This window comes from Bombus vancouverensis, chromosome 4 (assembly GCF_051014615.1).
Source record: "Bombus vancouverensis nearcticus chromosome 4, iyBomVanc1_principal, whole genome shotgun sequence".
In the NCBI taxonomy this organism is placed as follows: Eukaryota; Metazoa; Arthropoda; class Insecta; order Hymenoptera; family Apidae; genus Bombus; species Bombus vancouverensis.
In genome coordinates this window covers 16,272,887-16,292,400 of record NC_134914.1, presented here as the reverse complement: position 1 = coordinate 16,292,400, position 19,514 = coordinate 16,272,887, and the positions used below count along the sequence as shown (strand labels likewise).

Below are 19,514 nucleotides of genomic sequence, written 5' to 3'. Positions count from 1 at the left end.
GCTCGTACTTTACTAAAATTCTAGCGAAACATGGTAGAACGGAACACAATGTCCAACGCTTTGAACGACATTGTTTGTGCTCATTTTGATCGAAAGAACTTGATCCATTTATGAATACCGCTCTTACGAGTAAAAAAGCCCGTTCGTTTTATTACCTCCTTCGGTTCTTCTATGTCTTCCATGTCTTCTACGTTCTTCATTTCTATTACGTCCTTCGCTTCTTTTACGCTCTTCACTTCTATTACGTCCTTCGCTTCTTTTACGCTCTTCACTTCTATTACGTCCGTCGCTTCTTCTACGTTCTTCGTTTCTATCAAATCCTTTACTTTTTCTACGTTCTTCGTTTCTTCTACCTCCTTCACTTCCTCCACCTCCTCTTCTATCTCCTCTACTTGCACATCCTCTCTCGAAGGAACCACGATCGGTATGTTTATCGAGTGGTCTCCTCTGGTTTCCTCGTGGTTTACCGGAACCGATTTGGTGTTCGTGTCGGAAAACAACGGGATGTTCAGCTGCAGCGGGCCACTGGACTTTTTTTTATTATTAGACGACGCTTCGGGACCACCAGCTTGGTTACTATATCTGTTGTTCAATTGTTGCAAAAGGAAACCGATGTGAGCTTGAGGATTGATGATCACTCTTTTCACGCATCTGCCCATCGTGTCCGCTCGATATCCATCGGGACAAGCTGGTAGTTCAGGAGCGATGAATACGCTCTTAGGCGTGATTCGTTTAAGAAAACTGGCGGAATCCAAGCTAGAGTGTCCCCCTGTTTGCGAGCCCAGAAGGAGCCAAGCTTGCCAGGCTAGATCACTCGGCGAGCCAAGATTCTGTGACCTCGATTCGCCGGAACTTCTCGATAACGTAGGTAACGACGATGGAGACGAGTCTGTTAGCCTCTTCGTGGACATTGGTTCGCAATACCTAATGAGGCCGGATAAAATGACGATGGCGAGCAGCATCCTCCAACAAGGATGCCTTTGACGCTGGTTTATCACGAGCATGTTCGTTTCTGTCGACGAGGTTTCTTGCCGGATTCGTTCGAGCTATCTTGAAGATTCTCGTCTGAAACCTGCTCGTCACCTTCCCCTCGAACCTTGACACACCGGAATCGTCTGCAAATAAGAAATTGAAAATTACGTAACAGAGAAGACGGAAAATTGCGACTTAAGACGATATTATACGTACGTTTGTATAAAAGAAGAAATCAATTTTCGGCAACATAATATATCGAGTTACGTTTAAAATTCTGTGAGCAATTAGAACGGAGGAAGAAATTACGCAGGTATATGGTGTCACAAGGTTTGCATTCGACTTCAGTTGTCAGAGCTTTCACTCGAGCATCGAATCATCTTCAGCCTCTACGTTAGCCTACTTTTCAACCTTAATAGACACCGCTCGTTTAAATAGCATCTATACGTTTCGGAGACTTATTTGACGAATTACAAGGTACGAGGTTCTGCTTGAAATTCCAGCGAACGGTCTTTAATTGGCACCAGATTTTATTCTACGACAATAAATCTTGGAATATCTAAAAAACGATACAGATTTTCTTTCAAATTTCTTTCAAACGTTCTTACGAACTTCGCGATACGAGTAAATCTAATACGAGATAAGAGTCCAGCGATTCTCTCTACTATCTGTAATTTTCCACGTTTAGATAAGTGGATTTAACAGGTAGAAGTTCGTTCGATCGGACGCTAATTAACATCTCGTTCGAACGAATGAAATTTATAGAAAGAAAGTTACGGCGTGTGCCATAAGGAAAACCGAATTATGCCGTTTCGAACATTTTATTAGAAACCTGTTCCCTGGAAATTTGTGTTTAAGATTAACAAGTGCCCTGTGATTTATGGACAGCGATACACGTACATACGTATGTCGATATTTTACTGCTGCGTATACACATGTATATCCTATAATACGCGTATACGTGTCTATACTTGTAGCGAAAGGGTTAATCAGAATGTACTTTGCACAACGTAGACTCCGGTAATCAAGTTGATATTCGGTAGCGATCGTTAATTTCATCGAACTCTGCGATTCGATCTGGAATAGGGAGAGCGGATCGCGGCAGATGCGGATCGGCTCCGATCTCCAAACGAAACACCGAAAGGAAAGGGTAATTCCATTAGAGTTATTTGTACACGGTGACTGGGTGGATCGATGACTCGTCAGTTTTAAAAGGTATTGCATGCCTGTAGCAGTCTTCGTCTGGTATATGCGATAGAAACTGCACTCCGCTCGCAACGGGGAAAAGTGAATGCACGCCGATCTGTTTTTACCGTTATGCAGCCACGCCACGATTATGTCTACGCCGTGAATAGGCCGTACAAACACGAGATTCGGATTCACGAACGTGTCAGGCATCCTCGATACCTTGAACAGCGAACAAGAGGAGGAACGTGGGATGGCGCCGTTGGATTGCGTGATCGAAATAAAATTCCACGCCACGGATGATCGATCAATTTCTTCCCCCTTCTCCTCCGACTTGTTTTTGTCTTCTATTACTTTCGTTTTCGTTGTTCTATCGAGTGAAACTATCGATCTTAAGGTACGATAGAAACTGCGTTTGCTGCTGTACGCGGTTACGTCCTCGATACGTGCAACGCGTTCATGGGAAAAAAGATATCAGAACGGAGCGACAACGTCTCGCGATTCGAACGAAATGCTACAATGGATATTCCTGTTGCGTACCTTTCTTCTTCTTATTCTATCGAGTTAAATATCGATCTCGAGGTATGATAAAGGCAACGTCGATACGCGCGGTTGTTCGACGCGATCTAGAGACGAGAACGAGCAGAAAGATATCAAAACGGAGGAATGATACAGTTGTTTCGAATTTTACGATTGAAACGAAATGTCATAGTTGTACTTTCATTCTCCTTATTCCACTCGATTCTACCGATATTAGAATATGATCGAGATGACATTTTGCTGGTTGTTCGATACGTTGGAAAAGTATCGTAGTATCGCAGAGATCAGAATTGCTTCAATTATCTTATTTATAATAAAACGTTTTGACCATTGGCGTTTAGTTTTGGTATTTTGTTACGCTCGAACTTAAGAAAATACTTTGTTTCGTTACCATGCAGAATACAGTGACAAACGTCAAGGAAGAAACGTTGCTAAGAAACAATTACTTCGCGGTACCGGTAAAAACCTTTTTATGCAAATATTCGTATTGGTTTTTAATATTCTTTTGGCTCTCGTATCGATAACGCGTGCAAGATATCCTTGATCTTTATAGACACGATGATATCATATCGAGTACACCGTTCGTTCTGCAACGTGTCAACCGATTGCACGACGATTTCCAGGAAAAATGTATGAATTATTACGTGTCTGAGAAATGGGGAATAATTTTCCAGTGGATGAATTCTCCGACAATAAGTACGAATGATAAGAATATCGCACGATGAAAAATCTATAATTAACACTTTGCATTGTTACGTTACGATCTCCTACGATTCGTATATACACGTGTACGTTCTCTTGTCTTATGACCTTTCTGCACAATGAAAGTTGCATTGAAACAAGGCGTTATAGCAAAGTCGAATCAAAGGTCAGATTACGCAAGGAACCTACATTTTCCCTTGTAATCCACGAATACAGCGACTTCGTTGCGAGATCTTCGAGGTTACGGTCCTTTGTTTACGCGGCGAAAACACTTATCGTCTATTCCATCTAATTTCGTTCCTCCGAATTCTCTGGATCGTTAATTCGATTTGTATCACGTAAAATACTTTGCGAGTCCGTTTACGAATTGTTATAATTCCATGCAACTACATATGTGTCTTAATACTATTTCACCTAAAATGGTCAAGGACCATTTCGCTTTCTCGTTTACGAGTCTCGAGTATCCAGCTTCACCGTGTTCACAGAGACATGTCATCGATCGAGAACTAACGATCGTTGATAAATAGAATCCGATAGAAAGCGAAACGTAAGTAGTCGTGTTTTCAATTTCAATTCGTCGCACTTTTCCCAAATATCTTTCCCCTCGTCTTATCAAACCAAGAGATCCATCCAAGTTCTCGATCTTAATTCCTGTTCGCGAATCGCATTAGTCCTGCTTTTAATCAAAGAGACACGTGACTCTCGTCGTTATCGCAATTGCAACTATCGAAATTCCAAGTTTCGTACGTATATGAGCAGTTTATTTGAAATATTCTGCGATATCGTAGAATATTTCACGATATTATAGAATATTGAGAGATGTTTTAGCCTGACTTGCGTTATTTTAGGATATTCTATGGTATTTTTGCAAAGGAGATATTTTGGCCTGATTTGCGTTATTTTAGGATATTCTATGGTATTTTTGCAAAGGAGATATTTTGGCCTTACTTGCGTTATTTTAGGATATTCTATGGTATTTTTTCAAAGGAACACGACTCGAATCGAGCACCAAGTTCGACAACTACCGTAATTCCGTTCTTCCCCCTGTGCCAACTCGTTTCAAGGGGTCGAAGTTCAAGTCGAAAGACAAATAAATAGACTAGGGAAGCGAGAACCGGCAAGTCGAATACGAATGCTTCCAACGTGAGACATCGGTAACAATCGTTATCACGGTGACTCGGGGTAGCGGCATAAAACAGTAGCGTCGATGATAAAACGAAGCTGAGAGCGCGTAGGAATTCTTGTTCGAAGATACTCTCGAGTATGTTTCACATTCTTGCACACGGTTATCTAAAGACGCGTGTGAACGAACTCTATTAAGGGCTATTAAGGGACTAAGTGCGTTATAACGATGGAAATTTCCTCTATTTAGTCCTAATCCGGTGACGCACGAATTCTCTATTTTCGATAAACAAGTAGAATCTTCTTCTTTCGGTTTTACGTTAATAATTATAACACCGATCAACGATGGACGAAAGCGAAGAGATTTAAGTTGCACCGAGTATCTCTCGGTCGAATTCCAAGCCACGTTCCCGTCCGATCAGGTTTTTGTAACTTCGAATGAGTCACGCGAAACCGAAAATAACGTCGTAAATTATGCGAACTCGCGTTCGATTTCCGCGTACTCAAACAAATCGGCTCGCAAACGATCATATTGTTCCAGACGATTGCGATTGTATAGTTTACGCACGCGGTTTGTATATTTTGCAAAAAAGTCGCGTGACCTACGCATGCTCGGTGAAACGTTTTCTCGTGCAACGTTATCGTCGAGAGAATGAAAACAGCTTTTTTTAAAAATGCGAAGATCTCGCCGACCTTTCGGGGGCCGGCCCATTGTTTCCGTACAATAGCATTTTCCGTTTCTACCTGATTCCTCGGCGAGATGAGTTTTCTTGGACGAATTTTCCTTTCGCTCGTTCCTTGAATTCTAAACGACTTGTTTCGAAAAGAATTATCGAAAAGATTATAATATTTAGATAGAATTATTCACGCAGTTGTAAACGATTTATTCCGAAAATAGCTATCAAAAAGGTTCTAACATTTGGAGTGTTAAATTGGAAGGATTCGATGCTCTAAGGCATTGTGTAAGTGTCGATTACATTTCGTTTAAAAGTTTCCATCTGAAAATATATTAACTAGCTTTTGTTGAAACGATCCACCGAAATTGTCTACGATATTTTTCCTATAGTATTTGTTGAAATGACTCATCTGATCCGTAATAGTAAGCGAGGAACCGCAACCTAAAATAACAAATTATTTATAGATTTGTTTTATGGACGTTTCGTATTTCATTCGGCATTATTTTTCTTTTTCGAATTATTTACAGATTTTCGAATTACTTTAAAAGTGTTTGCGTATTTGTAGGAGATTTAAGCGGTCGAGATTTAATACGAATTTACATAAACAATCCGCCATCTATTCGTAAAGTTCCCTTCGCGCTTGCTTTTCTTACTTTGCTTTTTCTATCGTTCTTCTTTTCGGTCAATTACACAGACACAAAGGTATTCGAAGATTTGAAAGGCTCTGTTTATAAGCACGAAGACCACCGTTTCCCCATTATTTCGACAAACGGTGCGGGGAAAAAAGGGCCGCGAATCGAGTAAGAAACTCGTAGGATGAACGCGTTCCCTCGTCGCGTGTTACACTTGCAAGCTTTACGATCAGAAGGGAGTATCCGGTCGGAAGGAGACAACTTTGCGCGATCGTCAGCCAGCGGAACCTTAGCGAACACGATGACTCGTGGAAATGGAAGGATACTATAAATAAAGGAGAAACCAGCCTCATAGGAACGAGCAGCACGATCAGATCCCACCGAGAAAAAAAAACCAAGCATCGAAATTATCTTTTTTCCGTTTGAATAAAACCTCTGGCCAAATTACTTGAATTCAAGATCGTGTTTATATTACATAGTCACTGATAGTTACATCGCTTTCGCTCTTAATTAACTTGCGAATATTTCCAACACTATAAACGTTCGTTGTTGCGATGTACGCTGTTACAAAATTCTCGATCGCCAAGGATCAAGTTGCTAGAATTTCGATAATTCGAGTAATCCGAGTGTGGTTTCAGACTCATCGATACGTGTGTCTTTCGATTCGACTCTATGAACCTGTTGACCGCCTTCTTTGTTATCTTTTATCGCAAGGTACGCATACTCGGATTTCACGATGGTTAATTTAATATTCACGAAACGAATGAACATTTCTTTTTGGTTCGCGTCGAATGGTCGTTGCTTGGACGTAAACGATCGTTCGAACGAGGCTTGATTTTTACCTATAATTTATTGGTATGCGGCTACAACGCGTGCGGCGAAAGTCTAAATGGATGTTGAAATTGTGAGAGATGCGACGATCGCTGTACCATTTTATTTATTTCATTACGTTACGAACGAAGAATTTTAATTCAGAGTTTCCGAAGGGTTGTTAAACTTGGTTCTTCTACACGGTGACATTTTTCCTCTGGATTAAGAAAATCCAACAAACGACTTTCCCTATTACCTATTATCGCGATAAGATGGCCAAGATATGAAACCTTGTTTCCAATTTTCAAAATTGCTATTGTCTACAGCCACCTAACGACTAACGAGCAAACGAACGACCGCAAACATTCGCATCGTCAACGATAATTTCCATATTATTAATTTCCATCGGAACTCGTCATTCGCAATTTCCGACGCAATCGAAGAACCTGTTCTCCCCAAACGTTGGCAAATTCCAAACGTTATCCCTCGGCGACTGGCGATCGCAGTTCACGCTACGCTGCACCAAATCCCCGGAAGAGACCGCAGCTTCCGTTGCGTAATCGCCCGGCAGAAATTTCTATCCGACGCCTGTCCGCGTTCCCGAACGAGGAAAGTCGGTGATCGCGTGCACTTTCTACACGACGAATGTAAATGTGCTCGATAACCGGTAGCAGTTTCTTTCTTGACGGAGATCTGGCCAGGTCCATTACTATCCAGCCGTGTTTGTCAATGGCTTAACTCTCTTGTTTTCATTGCTTTGTGCAATCGTCTGGATATCGAGAACTCTCTTCGCGCGAGATAACGATATCGCTACTCCAAATTGGTGATTCTTTGAACCGCGCGATTGACAATGCAACGGGTTCCGATAACGTTATCGGTGCGCGCTCGTTTGCACTTGCAACCGGTTCGGGACGTTGCCTTGTCCAACGAATTCTCGTTTTATTCGCTCCGTCTAGCGTGCCTTCAGATAACCGTGTTTGCTATTCACTCCGAATTATTGGCAAAATTCACTGAATCGTTTTTCAACGGACAAAAACTTCCTACGGATAATTTTTATTTATGGAGCGCTTGTCGAAATCGTAAGTCTCCATTCGTTCTTTAGTCGTTTGGCAAACCTGTTTGGATCGTTCGTGACTTCTAATACTCGTTGGTTATTCGTTCCAAGTCATTGGTCAAATTTAAAGAATCGTTACATAACCGAAAGAAACTGACTAATATCTCGGTGATAAGCACGGATATCGCCTGATACGCTTCTCGATTTTCTACGAGAATTTTTGGGCAGGTGTTGAAATTTTCTTTCAGTGAAAGTGCAGACTAATCGATCTTTCCGTCGTTCGGGTCATCGTATTTAAGCGTAGTTTTCGAAGAATTGTAATTAGCTTAAGGAATGCGTCGCACGTTATGATTATCCCTTTGCAAGACCGAATATCGCAAGAGCGAATATTTGTTACCTGTCAAGCTTGCAAATCTAGCGCGCGTGATTAATTATTCGAGGATCGAAGAAAATACAGAAGATGGAAAAGTTGTATAATTCTTTTTCCACGTTACAACGTATCGCAACGAGCCGCTAAATATTTTTAACCAACAACTTCGTTATTTATTACAAATGACGTAAGATGTAAAAGTAAAAGTGAAAAATGACGAATCTTGAGATTTATTCCTGTGTTTACATTTACAATTACTGTGCGTGGATATTTTTTAAAGGCTAATACGGTTTAATTAGCATACATTTGTAAAGCAATTAGTCGTGGAATATTACGTTCCATGTATCAAATATGTTTTCCTAATTTCGTAGCGAATCAGGTTTCCGCTTTATAAACTTTCTCTGTGGCTCGTTAAATCATTAACGAAGAACACGCGCGTGGAACACACCGATCGACCAAATTACCGGAACTTAATCAACGGCAGGTAATTATTCGAGTTGATGACGGTGCATAAGTTTTCCAATCCATTTGGTAGACCGTTAAATTACACAAGCTATACCTCGTGTACACGAAACTGCAAACAAAAATTCAACTCGTTATAAATACATTAAAAAGCTCTAAAAATCACGAGATCTTTTATGGACTCTTGGTCCTTAGAAGATTATCGTACGTTTCAATTATACGATATCACTCATTCTGTGATATCACGTTATCGTATTTCAAAGAGAATTTTCCGATTTTGTATCGGTATACGTCGAAATGAGAAGACGATCTTCCAAATCCTCAAGTTCTTTACAAAATATGACACATCTATCGACTACTCGAACCAGATACGTCTAAAAGCAACGAATTAATTTACGCGTCTAACACGTCAAACGGAGCATCGAATTTTCAAGTTCGACTTAATTTAAAATTCGATTTAATTGTAAAATAATAGCGTCGTTTTGACGACAAAGTATTAAAATTCCTTTCGTTACTCAAACGTCGATTAAGAAATGGTAAAATGTATCGTGGCGGTTAAATTTTTTCATCGAGGCTGGTAGAGCTCGAGATAGATACGAACAAATATCGAAATTTATCTGTTTAAAGTCTCTTAGTGATTCGTATATACTTACGAGAAGTGGAGTATATTTATTTTACGTCGGGCGGTAGAATCGATGGAACTAACATTTACGTGCTCCGGAATCTAGATGCGTTAATCATCGTCGAATAACAATCGAATGGCGATCCCCGGAGAATTCAGCGTGTTCGACGAAATTTCCAATTTTCGAAGCGTAGCCAGAGCGTTCATTTTGTTGTTTGAGCAAACACCAGGGTAGAAACGGTAAAATATGCATGAGAAGTGCGTTTACCGATATTAGATATGGTCTTGTGCACTTTTCTTCGCATCGCGATCATAAATTAGAACGATTTTTACCTTGTAGTGTCTTTTCCCTCTGATCGATCAAGAATTTTAATCGCGCCAATTAAAACTTATATATATGTTCGTAGCTCGATATTAATCGCGGATATTAAATGTAGCGATTTATGCTTCGTAGTATCGCCTCTAATACTCTTTCGTTTCTATACAAAAGCCATACAAACGGTAGCCAAACCGGTTCGAATAAATCAAAAAGGCGTGGTTCGCTTTTCAAGCTAATTTCTCTGGTCTAATTGTTTCGGAATTTTCTATCATTTACGACGTACGAGTATCGCCTAGTATCGTGATATATTCATTTCTTTCCTTATCTACAAGATCGACGCATCGACGTCATACAAATTTAGTATACGATCAAAATTTAATACAAATACGAAGTCCGTTTGTTCGAACTAAATTCTAGTTGGTATTCGTTGAGCGAACGTTTGCCGATTGAAACAACGACGATAAACTGTATTCCAAATGCAAAGTTGGTTCAGTCGCTGCATGGCATATTGTTTTAAAGCAAATGACATCGAATAAGAATTAATATCGGTCGAGACAGGCCGCAAGGGATTAAACGGCCTCGAGATGAGCAATGCAGACGGTGCGGTGTCTTCGTGAACTTTCGTTCCTCACGAGGCCAACATGTCATGCCTCTCGAATCTACAATGATTCATGACAGCCTGACCTCTCCTTAAATAACTTTTTACCACGAAGCGTTCGAAAGGACACGTGATTTCAGTGAATCCTGTAGCTGCGGTGTACAAGTTGCGAAACCTAATTGACATTGATCGCGCGAATTCATTTACCTGTATAATGATCTTTCTTACGGTTCTTCTTAGTATTATGGTAATTTTAAGCGAAGGATGTGAATCGATAATGATCTTCGATGTACGAGATAACGCTCGTGTCGATTTCTCGTAAGTTACGTTCGAACACGTTGAAATCGAAAATCAATGTTTTCGTAAAAAGGTTTTTTTGTTAAATTATATATTAATATTATACGTTATATACAAGTTTTATTTATTATCGAGTCGATCAATTCTTTTGAAAATTATAGTATTGTAAAAATAAAGGGCGATAGAACGCACTCTCGACATTTGATGGTTCTTTTTTTTTTTTTTTTTTACAAAAACGAAAATTTCCTTCGTAAATTTCAAAGATGTGAATTTTATAAATTTCTCACAAAATTCGTTAAATTTCGTTGTCTCTTTAGTTTCATGGATAGATAACGTTTTAAGTAACATATTCGACTGCAGTATCGTTCCCACCGATAACGTTTTACAGCAATACAAGCAAAACCCATTAGTGTTTTCAGGATTAGCCAGTAATAAAGCTTTCATTTCCATTAAACTCATCCGCTTTTGACTGTTTTTCTATTCGTTCGTTCGATTTCTTCGTATTTAATCGAATGCGAAAACAAGCCATACGTGATATTCGTTAACGATATTGTCTTTTTGCTAGCTTCTATAAAATAATTTCCAAGAACGAGTAAAATTGATTAATTCTCGGACAGCGTAATAAAATTACAGAGCCGTTCAGCTGTTCTAAATACCGATCTTTCTTCAAGATCAAAGCAAATCGCGCGAAGCGTTAATTCAATTACGCGTAATATTAATCTTTGTGATTTACATAGAATTCCTTGAGATAAGGCGAATGGTTTCGAAACAATTTCACGGAGTACATATATCGAACATTCTCTGGTCCAAGGAGGCCGAGAATCGTACATACTCGCGTTCGCATATAGCGTTAGTCACCTGTTACTTTTCCACCAACTATTTGTCTTTTCTTTTTCACCTGATCTGATATCAGTTTATTTACCGCAGTACTTACATAACATACTACGAAAGCTATTTACACATATCCGTATTTCCGACGAACGAAGACTACTTCTCTATCGAACTCTACGTTTCATTTTTTAAATCTCGTCGTGAAAGCTTCTTTAATTCTATCCACGAAATTATGAATTTGCATAGAAATCCGCAAACTCGTCGATATAGGACGAAGAACTGAATAAACAAAAAGGATTCGATCGCTTGCTTCCAAAAGGGCGGCTGACCAGGTCGAAGGAAAACAAGAAAATTCGAGCGTTAAGGGATTAAACACGATCTCTGATCTTACAATTAGACGAATTCCTGTAACCGATGCGCGGAGGACGCGTGTTCGGCGTGCACACGGGCGATCGACCGGAATATGTACACGCAGCCGCTAGAACGTGAGAGTAGAAGCCTTTCGAAACGACGGTTCTAAGCACATTCCACGGGATTGTAATCGCGGCGTTTCTCGGCTGATTAGCGAACCAGCTACTCTTGGTTTCTCTGGCCGACTAGGTTCTGCTCGATCGACAGTCGGCGATCGTGTTCTAGTTCCAGAAGATATTCGAGGCAGAATCTTTTTCTTTCTACTCCCCTCTCCGCCTTCTTTGCATTTTTACGGACTTCAAAGGCGCCGTTCAGTGTATGTGCGCGCGTACGTACGTGTGTACGTACCATGTGAGTGTTCTTTTTTGCTCTCTACTCGTCGTCGGCTGCGTTCAACGCGAGCTTCGGCTCTCTGTGGGATGCTTATCGGTCTTCGAGTAGGTTTACGGCTTGATAGCTTTTTGTAGTGGATCAATCGATCGAATGGTAGGTGGGCCATTAAGTGCTTGCGAGTTGTATTTAATACGATCGAGGTAGTTTCTATGGCCAATCTTTGGCGCGAAGGATTGGCTACTCGTGTAGATTGGTACACGCGTAAATAGCGTTTAAAGGAAGTCGTAGATAAAACAATTTCTCGATCGATGGTTCTCCGGCTCGATGCTTTTGAATCGGATCAATTTTTTATAACGATTCCCGTGGCAGATATCGGTCGAGACAATCTTTAACGTATCGTAAATAAATCAAACGTACGACGTATGATCGTTCGAGTGTGAACGTAAACACGCTATATAATAGTAGTAACAGATTTCATGTTTCATCGCGCAATTGTCACATGTGCGGAAAATGTGTCAATGATAGGACTGAATCGATTACATCGCGCGGATGATCTAGAATCGTGCCTGATCGAATTCCATTAAAGACGCGTTACTTAAAAAGGAGTTTCATTAGGTTAATACAGCGCCTTATAGATGCTTTCTGCGCCATTTCGAGAAACAACGTTTAAACCATAAAAATTCACCTTGTCTTCGATCACAGTATGTAATTCCTATCCATAGTAATTGCTTCGAAGATAGTTTGCGAACGAGCGCACCAAAAGATGCAGTTACGAAAAATAATAATCGATAAAAGAAATTGAAAGAAAGATGTACGTTTGATAGGAAAAGAAAAGGTATCTTTTTCTAAAAAAAATGTTATAGTAGTTTTCTGCGCAAAATGCTAGCAGTTAAATATCGTATTTTTTGTACGTGTTCGTAATTTTAGAAGCAAAGTTTCCTTCCCCTGAAAACAATTTCGGTGAGCAATCGTCTCGAAGACCTTCGTAGATTTCCTGTACACAGGCATTGGCAATCTGCCTAGGGCACGCAACTTTTTTCCGTGCACTTGACTTCCTGTTTGTTCGATCGTTTATTTTCTCTGCTAGGGCGCCACATCGGAACCCTTGTAGCGCCCCTCGAGATAAACGAGCTTTATGATGGTGAACCTGTACTACTTCTTTGCTCCCCCTTTCTCGATTAATTTCAGTCTCGCTCGCGAGCACAAAAACTTGCCTCGAGATATGACTATTAATACATTCGTTTTTCTTTTTTTCTCCGCACATTTTTTCCAATAGCATCGACACGCGATACCTGAAATCAGGTTCAGAGTTCAGTGAAAGAAATAATCGAGTAACTAATTTTCGACGTTGCGCGAAAAAACGAAAATATTTAATCTATTGTTCTGATGTACAGTGAACAAGTTTTTATTTTATTCTATCTGAGAAAAATTCTACTACGATTCTTATTCGCAAAGACAAGTAAATAATATTACGAAGTTTAAGTTTTCTACGTTCTTTCTTATTATCCATACGAATGCTAAATTTTTCAAAATCACGTAATCGACGTAATCGAGTCGATTACGTCGCAAGTTTTGCAACTTTCGTGATAGTCCTTTGATATTAGCTGCGTTACGATTAATGATTACATTGACAGTGAAGAAGTTTACGAAATAAATAAAAATTTCATAATGATCCGACTGTTTCACTAGAAAGCAGCATGTTCGCGTTAAGGCCTTTCAACGAAAGTTTCTCAACTATAAGTAAAATTTCGTTTCGACAAACGTATTTCGGATAAACGAACTTCTCTCGTACCATCTTTCCATCATCCATATCGAAGCTCTGCAACCCTGAACTCGAGAGCCGGCTCTCATAACCTTCACATTCGTCTTCATACTCTTATCACCACTTTGTAACCATGAAATCGACATGTTCTCTCTGTGCCATTATCCTTAAACTGGTGGCAAGAAATCGCGGAATGGCGAAGGCTGGTCGCGAGATCGCATTAATCGTGTCCACGATAGCACGGTTTTTTCCCTTTTCCAGTGGCCCCCTCCTTCTCCTCCTGTTGGTGTGTCGATGTCGCGAAGAAAAAGCACCAGCGGCCAAGTCCACGTACTTACATACGGGACAGAGGGAAGACACCGCGAGGAAAGAGAGAGGAAGAGAGAGATTCAGCGGGGTCAATGAATCTGATCTGGAAAGCGACTGTTGGTGGCTGAGCTCGTGGGAGCCAGCGTAAAGGAACTACGCAGCCACGACCTCGAGGCCTCCTCTCTCAGAGGCGGCAGCTTCTTCTTCTTCTTCTTCTTCTTCTTCTTCTTCTTCTTCTTCTCCTGCTTCTTCTCCTTCTTCTTGTTATTCTTTTTATTTTTCACCGGTCGCCGCTAGTATCGCGATGCCTCAGGATCATGTATACTCGTACAGTACCGCGCGAAACGTCTTAGACCACCTACTTTTACTAGTCTCGTGGTAATCTGATTTATTTTCTCTATTTTGGCGACCACGACGATATCCATAAATCAATGTTGGCTTTAATTGTTCGTCGATTGACGATTCTGATTCGCGATGATAAATGCGAATTAACAGACAGGCAATACTTGAACAAATTCGCCTATAAAACGCTTAAGGCTAACTTTATAAGGAAGTTTAATTATACGTGGAAATAAGTGTGCAAAAATAACTATAATTAGACTGCGGATATTTATGTAAATTACTACTACTTTGCTACGCGGAGATTTTTTTTCATCCGCTAGATATCCTAACTACGCTGTTGATACTCTGTATATCTTTGCCTACTACGTATATTCTGTACGTTTCAAAATTTCTCACAAATACACGGACATCGACAGTCCTTCTACGATGATGAATGGCACGAGCGAACACGATATAGGTTGCTCGATCGGGAACACAGTGACCGATCTGTCCCTTGTCCTACCTTGTGCTATCCCCTGCTTGTTTTCTTTATATCGACTCAATGTGGGATCCGCAGGTCGAAAAACCTCCATGCCCTTCGTGGGAGCCTTTGCTACCCTCGATATATATTTTCTGCACAATGTATCGGCGCATCGCAAGAATCAATAATAGGCTACCTGGAAATGGAGTCGTGGGTGAATGTCAGATGAGCTTCGAACGAAGTACGATTGTACTTCCTGGTTGACTATGTATGTTTATGTGGAAGCTTCAGCCGGGATGTTGATATGGTTTTTCTATATTTTTGTTTCTTCTCTCTTTCGGAGGATGTTAATGATTCTGGAGCTTCTGTTTATGGAAGGAGCTTAATTGGACTGTTTCGTGCTTCGGTGGTTTGCTTCTTTTCTCACTGCTTTGATTATTTGCATGAAGCTCGAAATAGATGTAGAAGTTGGAGAATGGATCAAGCGATAAATAAATGCTATTCGATGTTTAGCTTGTCCGGTGTCGGTAGTTTTCCAAATAACAGCGATTTCTCGCCTATTCTTTAAACCGAGACGTAACATTTACTTGCTGTAATTGCATCGTATTTGTGCTTCGATACTTTGCTTCGACTGATTCTTTGTTTTCCACGATGTCCGTGCATTTATGAGAAATTTTAGTGCACAGAAATACGCAAAATAATATTCGCAAAAATATTCCAAAGAACGAAAAAGAAACGATACTCGTCGCTTCTTTCGTACCGTTTCGTTGTCCAATAACGCAGATACATGATTTCCGTATCAATGCCAGCGATCGACGATTCATTGATCGTTATGCGAAAAACAACACGGTCGTATAACAACCGAAAAAGGTATTTTTCCCAAAGCACCAGAACTTTTTCCGTGAACAGCGACGGTGATCCGTGTAGCGTACGTTGCGCACGTATCGACGAAGGTGTTCGCGAGGGGAATTCCGGAGCATGTTTGCAACATGTTTGGCCGCTGGCCAAGGAGGTTGGAAAGAGAGGCGGTAATAATCGGCACGACCGAAAGTTCGTCTGGGTCGTCGTAAGAATTAAGAGTTTGGCGATTCGCCAACCCGCCACCGCGCACACACGCACGCCCCCGATACTCCTTAATCATAGACACCTGCCCCTGAGGATGACTAACGAGTCTGGGCGACTAAATTTCTCTTTACTTCGCTGCTTCTTTCACCGCCGTGTTGCGCCTTCCCTTTCGTACTTTTATTTTTTTCTCCGTCTTTTCTCACCGTGCTAATATACGCCACACCACTCGCGATTCACGGACGATGGCCTGGCAGGAATTAACGCGATTTCCTGTTAATACGAACACGATTATAATCATCTGTCGACCGTACCGTGTCACGTGCCATTTCCTCGACGTATAAATACTCTGGGAAAATACCTACCATTTTCTTGGATATATTAATACGCGATAATAATTTAACGTATCGGCTGGGAAATCCGTGGAAATTGGTTGGGAATTATTTCGGCTGTTAGCTTAGAGAAGAAGATTATGAATCGACTCTCTGTAGTAATTTGGATTCTATTCGTTTATCGAAGAGATAGATTACGGTCGATCGTGGCTTTACACATTCTGATGGAAACTAGAAGCTAATTATTCGAATATAGGCTGTTAATATGGCATTGCGATAAAAAATATAGTAACATTTTTAATCAGAATATATAGGTATCGATTTTCAACCGATGTATAGACGAACGAGTCGTGATTCACTGGTCGAGCAATGTTCCGAGATATATACAATTTTGTTTCAATTGGAAATTCTTGCCCAATTATGTATCGGCTATAGTTCCAGAAAAGAAAAATTCGGAAAATGTATTCTTAAATTCGCCTTCTGCGCATCTGGGAAGGTCTGCAACCCTCTGGTAAATGATTCGTGGAACAGTGAATTTATAAACAATGATTGTTGTATTTTAAATTATCGTATTTTTGTTAGTATTATTTATATACCTAAGTTTTGCTTGTACAACACGTATTCGTGTTACTTTACGTTGTAAGCTGTTTCGTTTTTAGGCAAAAGTCCAAGCTTCGAGACCGTCGATTAAATCGCTTGAAAATTATTTTTTCCATATGCGTGTAATTACGATCGATTAAATTGTTGGTTTTATATATATAATTCGTAAAGTCCATAATCTTAATTCGAAGAATAAGATCCTGCGAAGAAAATACACGCTTCTTATTATACTCAATATCCATTATCTCTATCTTTGTAATGTTTCACTTCTACATGTAAATTACTACAAACCTCCGGTGTTTCACATTCTTTTCAACACCCTGTATACTTTCATAATACCAGAGGATTCGCGTTCCTGGCGTAATTTAACGAATGCAACGCGAGGTATCGCTGTTGACCAAAAATAAACGCAGTTCGCCGGTCAGAAAATACGTCGTCGATAAAACGAAGCGTAAAACGCTATCTGCAAACCGCTCATATTGTTTCCTGTCCCTGAGAACGTCTTCGTAATGCATACACCGATCCTGAGTAACGTTAAACCCTGCACCGGGCACCGCGCGAAACTAGCGATACCTGTAATTCACACAAGTGCTCTGTTACACGAGTCCAAGTAATTGCTGAATCAGGAGCAAAGAACGCTTGATACGACCATTAGTGGACGATACGTAGAGTTCTAGGATATCGTTTGCCAACCTGTTTCAACTTGCAATCCCTTTTTGTAATAATCGAATAATTTACAATCTCCTATATGTATTTTGTTCTTCCATTTATTCGCATTTTGTTGATCTCGACTATTTTTTATTCTTCTAATTCGACGATTTACCATGGCATCGGGTATAACTTCTAAATTTCCCGACTATGTCTGAACGTTACAGAATCGCGATCCTTTCACTCGGCCAGATATTCCACTACGCCCATTAGCGTTCGGCTTGTAAGCCTGCGCGATATTTACCCCGAGATTGCCTTCTAGAAAATGAATTACCGCGTTTCCATTGTTTCGAGGAACACGGTCGTCCATCTGGAGAGAGAATCGTTCCAATTGCAACGACTCTAACGATCAATGCCACGAGAAAGGGAATATTTGAGCCTGTAGGCTGGAAATTATTAATTGTATATACAGTGGCTTCGAAAGATATCGATGCATAATTACCTTACGTTGCAAGAAAATATTTGATCAATTCGCAGTATTCGCGTTTCAGTGCTGATAACGTGCCGATGATAATTATTGAAAATTAATTAGCAGCGTTAAACTGTTCTCGTGACCTCGTTACGGTTTGGTCAAATTGCCGCAATTTAAACGATTCGAGTAATTTGAAACGTATTATCGGTTCTTTATTTTATTTACTAACACCCATTATCCGAACGTTTTATTATTTGAGCACTATCATCCGAACATAATGCATATTTGCCAGTAAAGGACGTCTTTCGCGTTTTAAATTGTGTATCGTACTTTATCGGATGTATCCTTTCTTTTATTCGATCAAGTAAATTCTGATCATAAGAATTTATTATGAAACTAATGGCGTTCTAACCGTCGAAGTAAAATAATTAATTAATTAAGAAACTCGAAGGATGTGGTGGAAGTACGACAGATTTAGCAATGATAAACGATGTTGCAAAAGTCATAATCACAGACACTGAAAAACAAAAACGCGATATTGAAAATTATCTGAAGCACGTGGATTGGTCAAGTGCTGGCAACGGTAGGAAAATCTTAAATATACCGATGTAACGAAGTGTTTTCATCGCGATAAAGATGATATCAACGAAGATTTTATACGAATGGAAACAGCGAACGAAAATAATAACGAAGAGGCGTCTTCTCGCGTCGAAGCATTCGTGGCACTCGAAAAAGAGCTTCGATGGTTCGAAGTATAAGAAGAACGTAACTCTCAACGGTTACTTGCATTAAAAAAATTGTGTAACGTAGCAGCAAGAAAGATAAATCGAATAAATGAAATTCCATATCAGGAAAGCGATTTTATTATCTGAAAATATTCCATTGTTCGAACAATTTTGTCTACCCGATGGTTCGGAGCATCTATCGTATTTGAAATATCTTTTTCCAAGTTTCTACGCTGATCTTCGGTAATTTACTTAATTTCAAGTAATTTCAAGCATACGATTAATTTCTATTTGTCGAAACACTTGTTCATGTTGATTGACTTGAACGAAGCTCAAGCATCGGCAGAAAACTAACGTAATCGGCTTGCGAATGAACATCGGATAAAGCGAATGGAGCAATGAGTGATTGCTTCCGTGGAATGCGGGAGAATGAGTTTCGAGGTATATTTATATGGACGACTGTGAAAATATTGACACAAATGCGAACTCGTTAACGTCGATTACGCGAATATCTTGAACGTTAGTTTCGTATTTCTATGTTTGATAGGAGATATGACCTTTTGTACAAGTCGCTGGATTATTTATATTTAATTCGTGTTTTTAATACCGAAATATCTTCTTACTTTATTTTTCTTAATCTTCTCCGCGGCGAGAAACGAGCATTAAAGATTCAACGAATTGAAAAACCGAAATGGGTACTGGTACGCAACCTCAAGGCGACCGCGTTGAAAATGGCCTCACGTTCGATTAATTTGTAAGATAAACAGCTTCGTATAACACCGAAACCTTATTATCATATCTCGTATATCAAATCACTCAACGCATTAATCTTCCCTACGTATCGTTTCCCTTCCTATTTAGCCTG

The 19,514-nt window shown here is 40.0% G+C and overlaps 1 protein-coding gene across 3 annotated transcripts in view; it reads right to left on the bottom strand.

Annotated features, from left to right (window-relative positions):
* Window positions 1–19,514, bottom strand: part of LOC117166650 (uncharacterized) — an 89,952-nt gene that overhangs the window by 3,490 nt on the left and 66,948 nt on the right. For 2 of the 3 annotated variants that reach the window (XM_076617895.1, XM_033350811.2), the window contains exon 5: window positions 156–1,115. In XM_076617895.1, the coding sequence (XP_076474010.1) occupies window positions 156–1,004 (849 nt within the window). In that variant the 5' untranslated portion in view covers window positions 1,005–1,115. Of the gene's footprint in view, window positions 1–155; window positions 1,116–1,188; window positions 1,466–19,514 lie in introns of those variants that run through there. The other variant, XM_076617896.1, reaches the window with a different exon arrangement.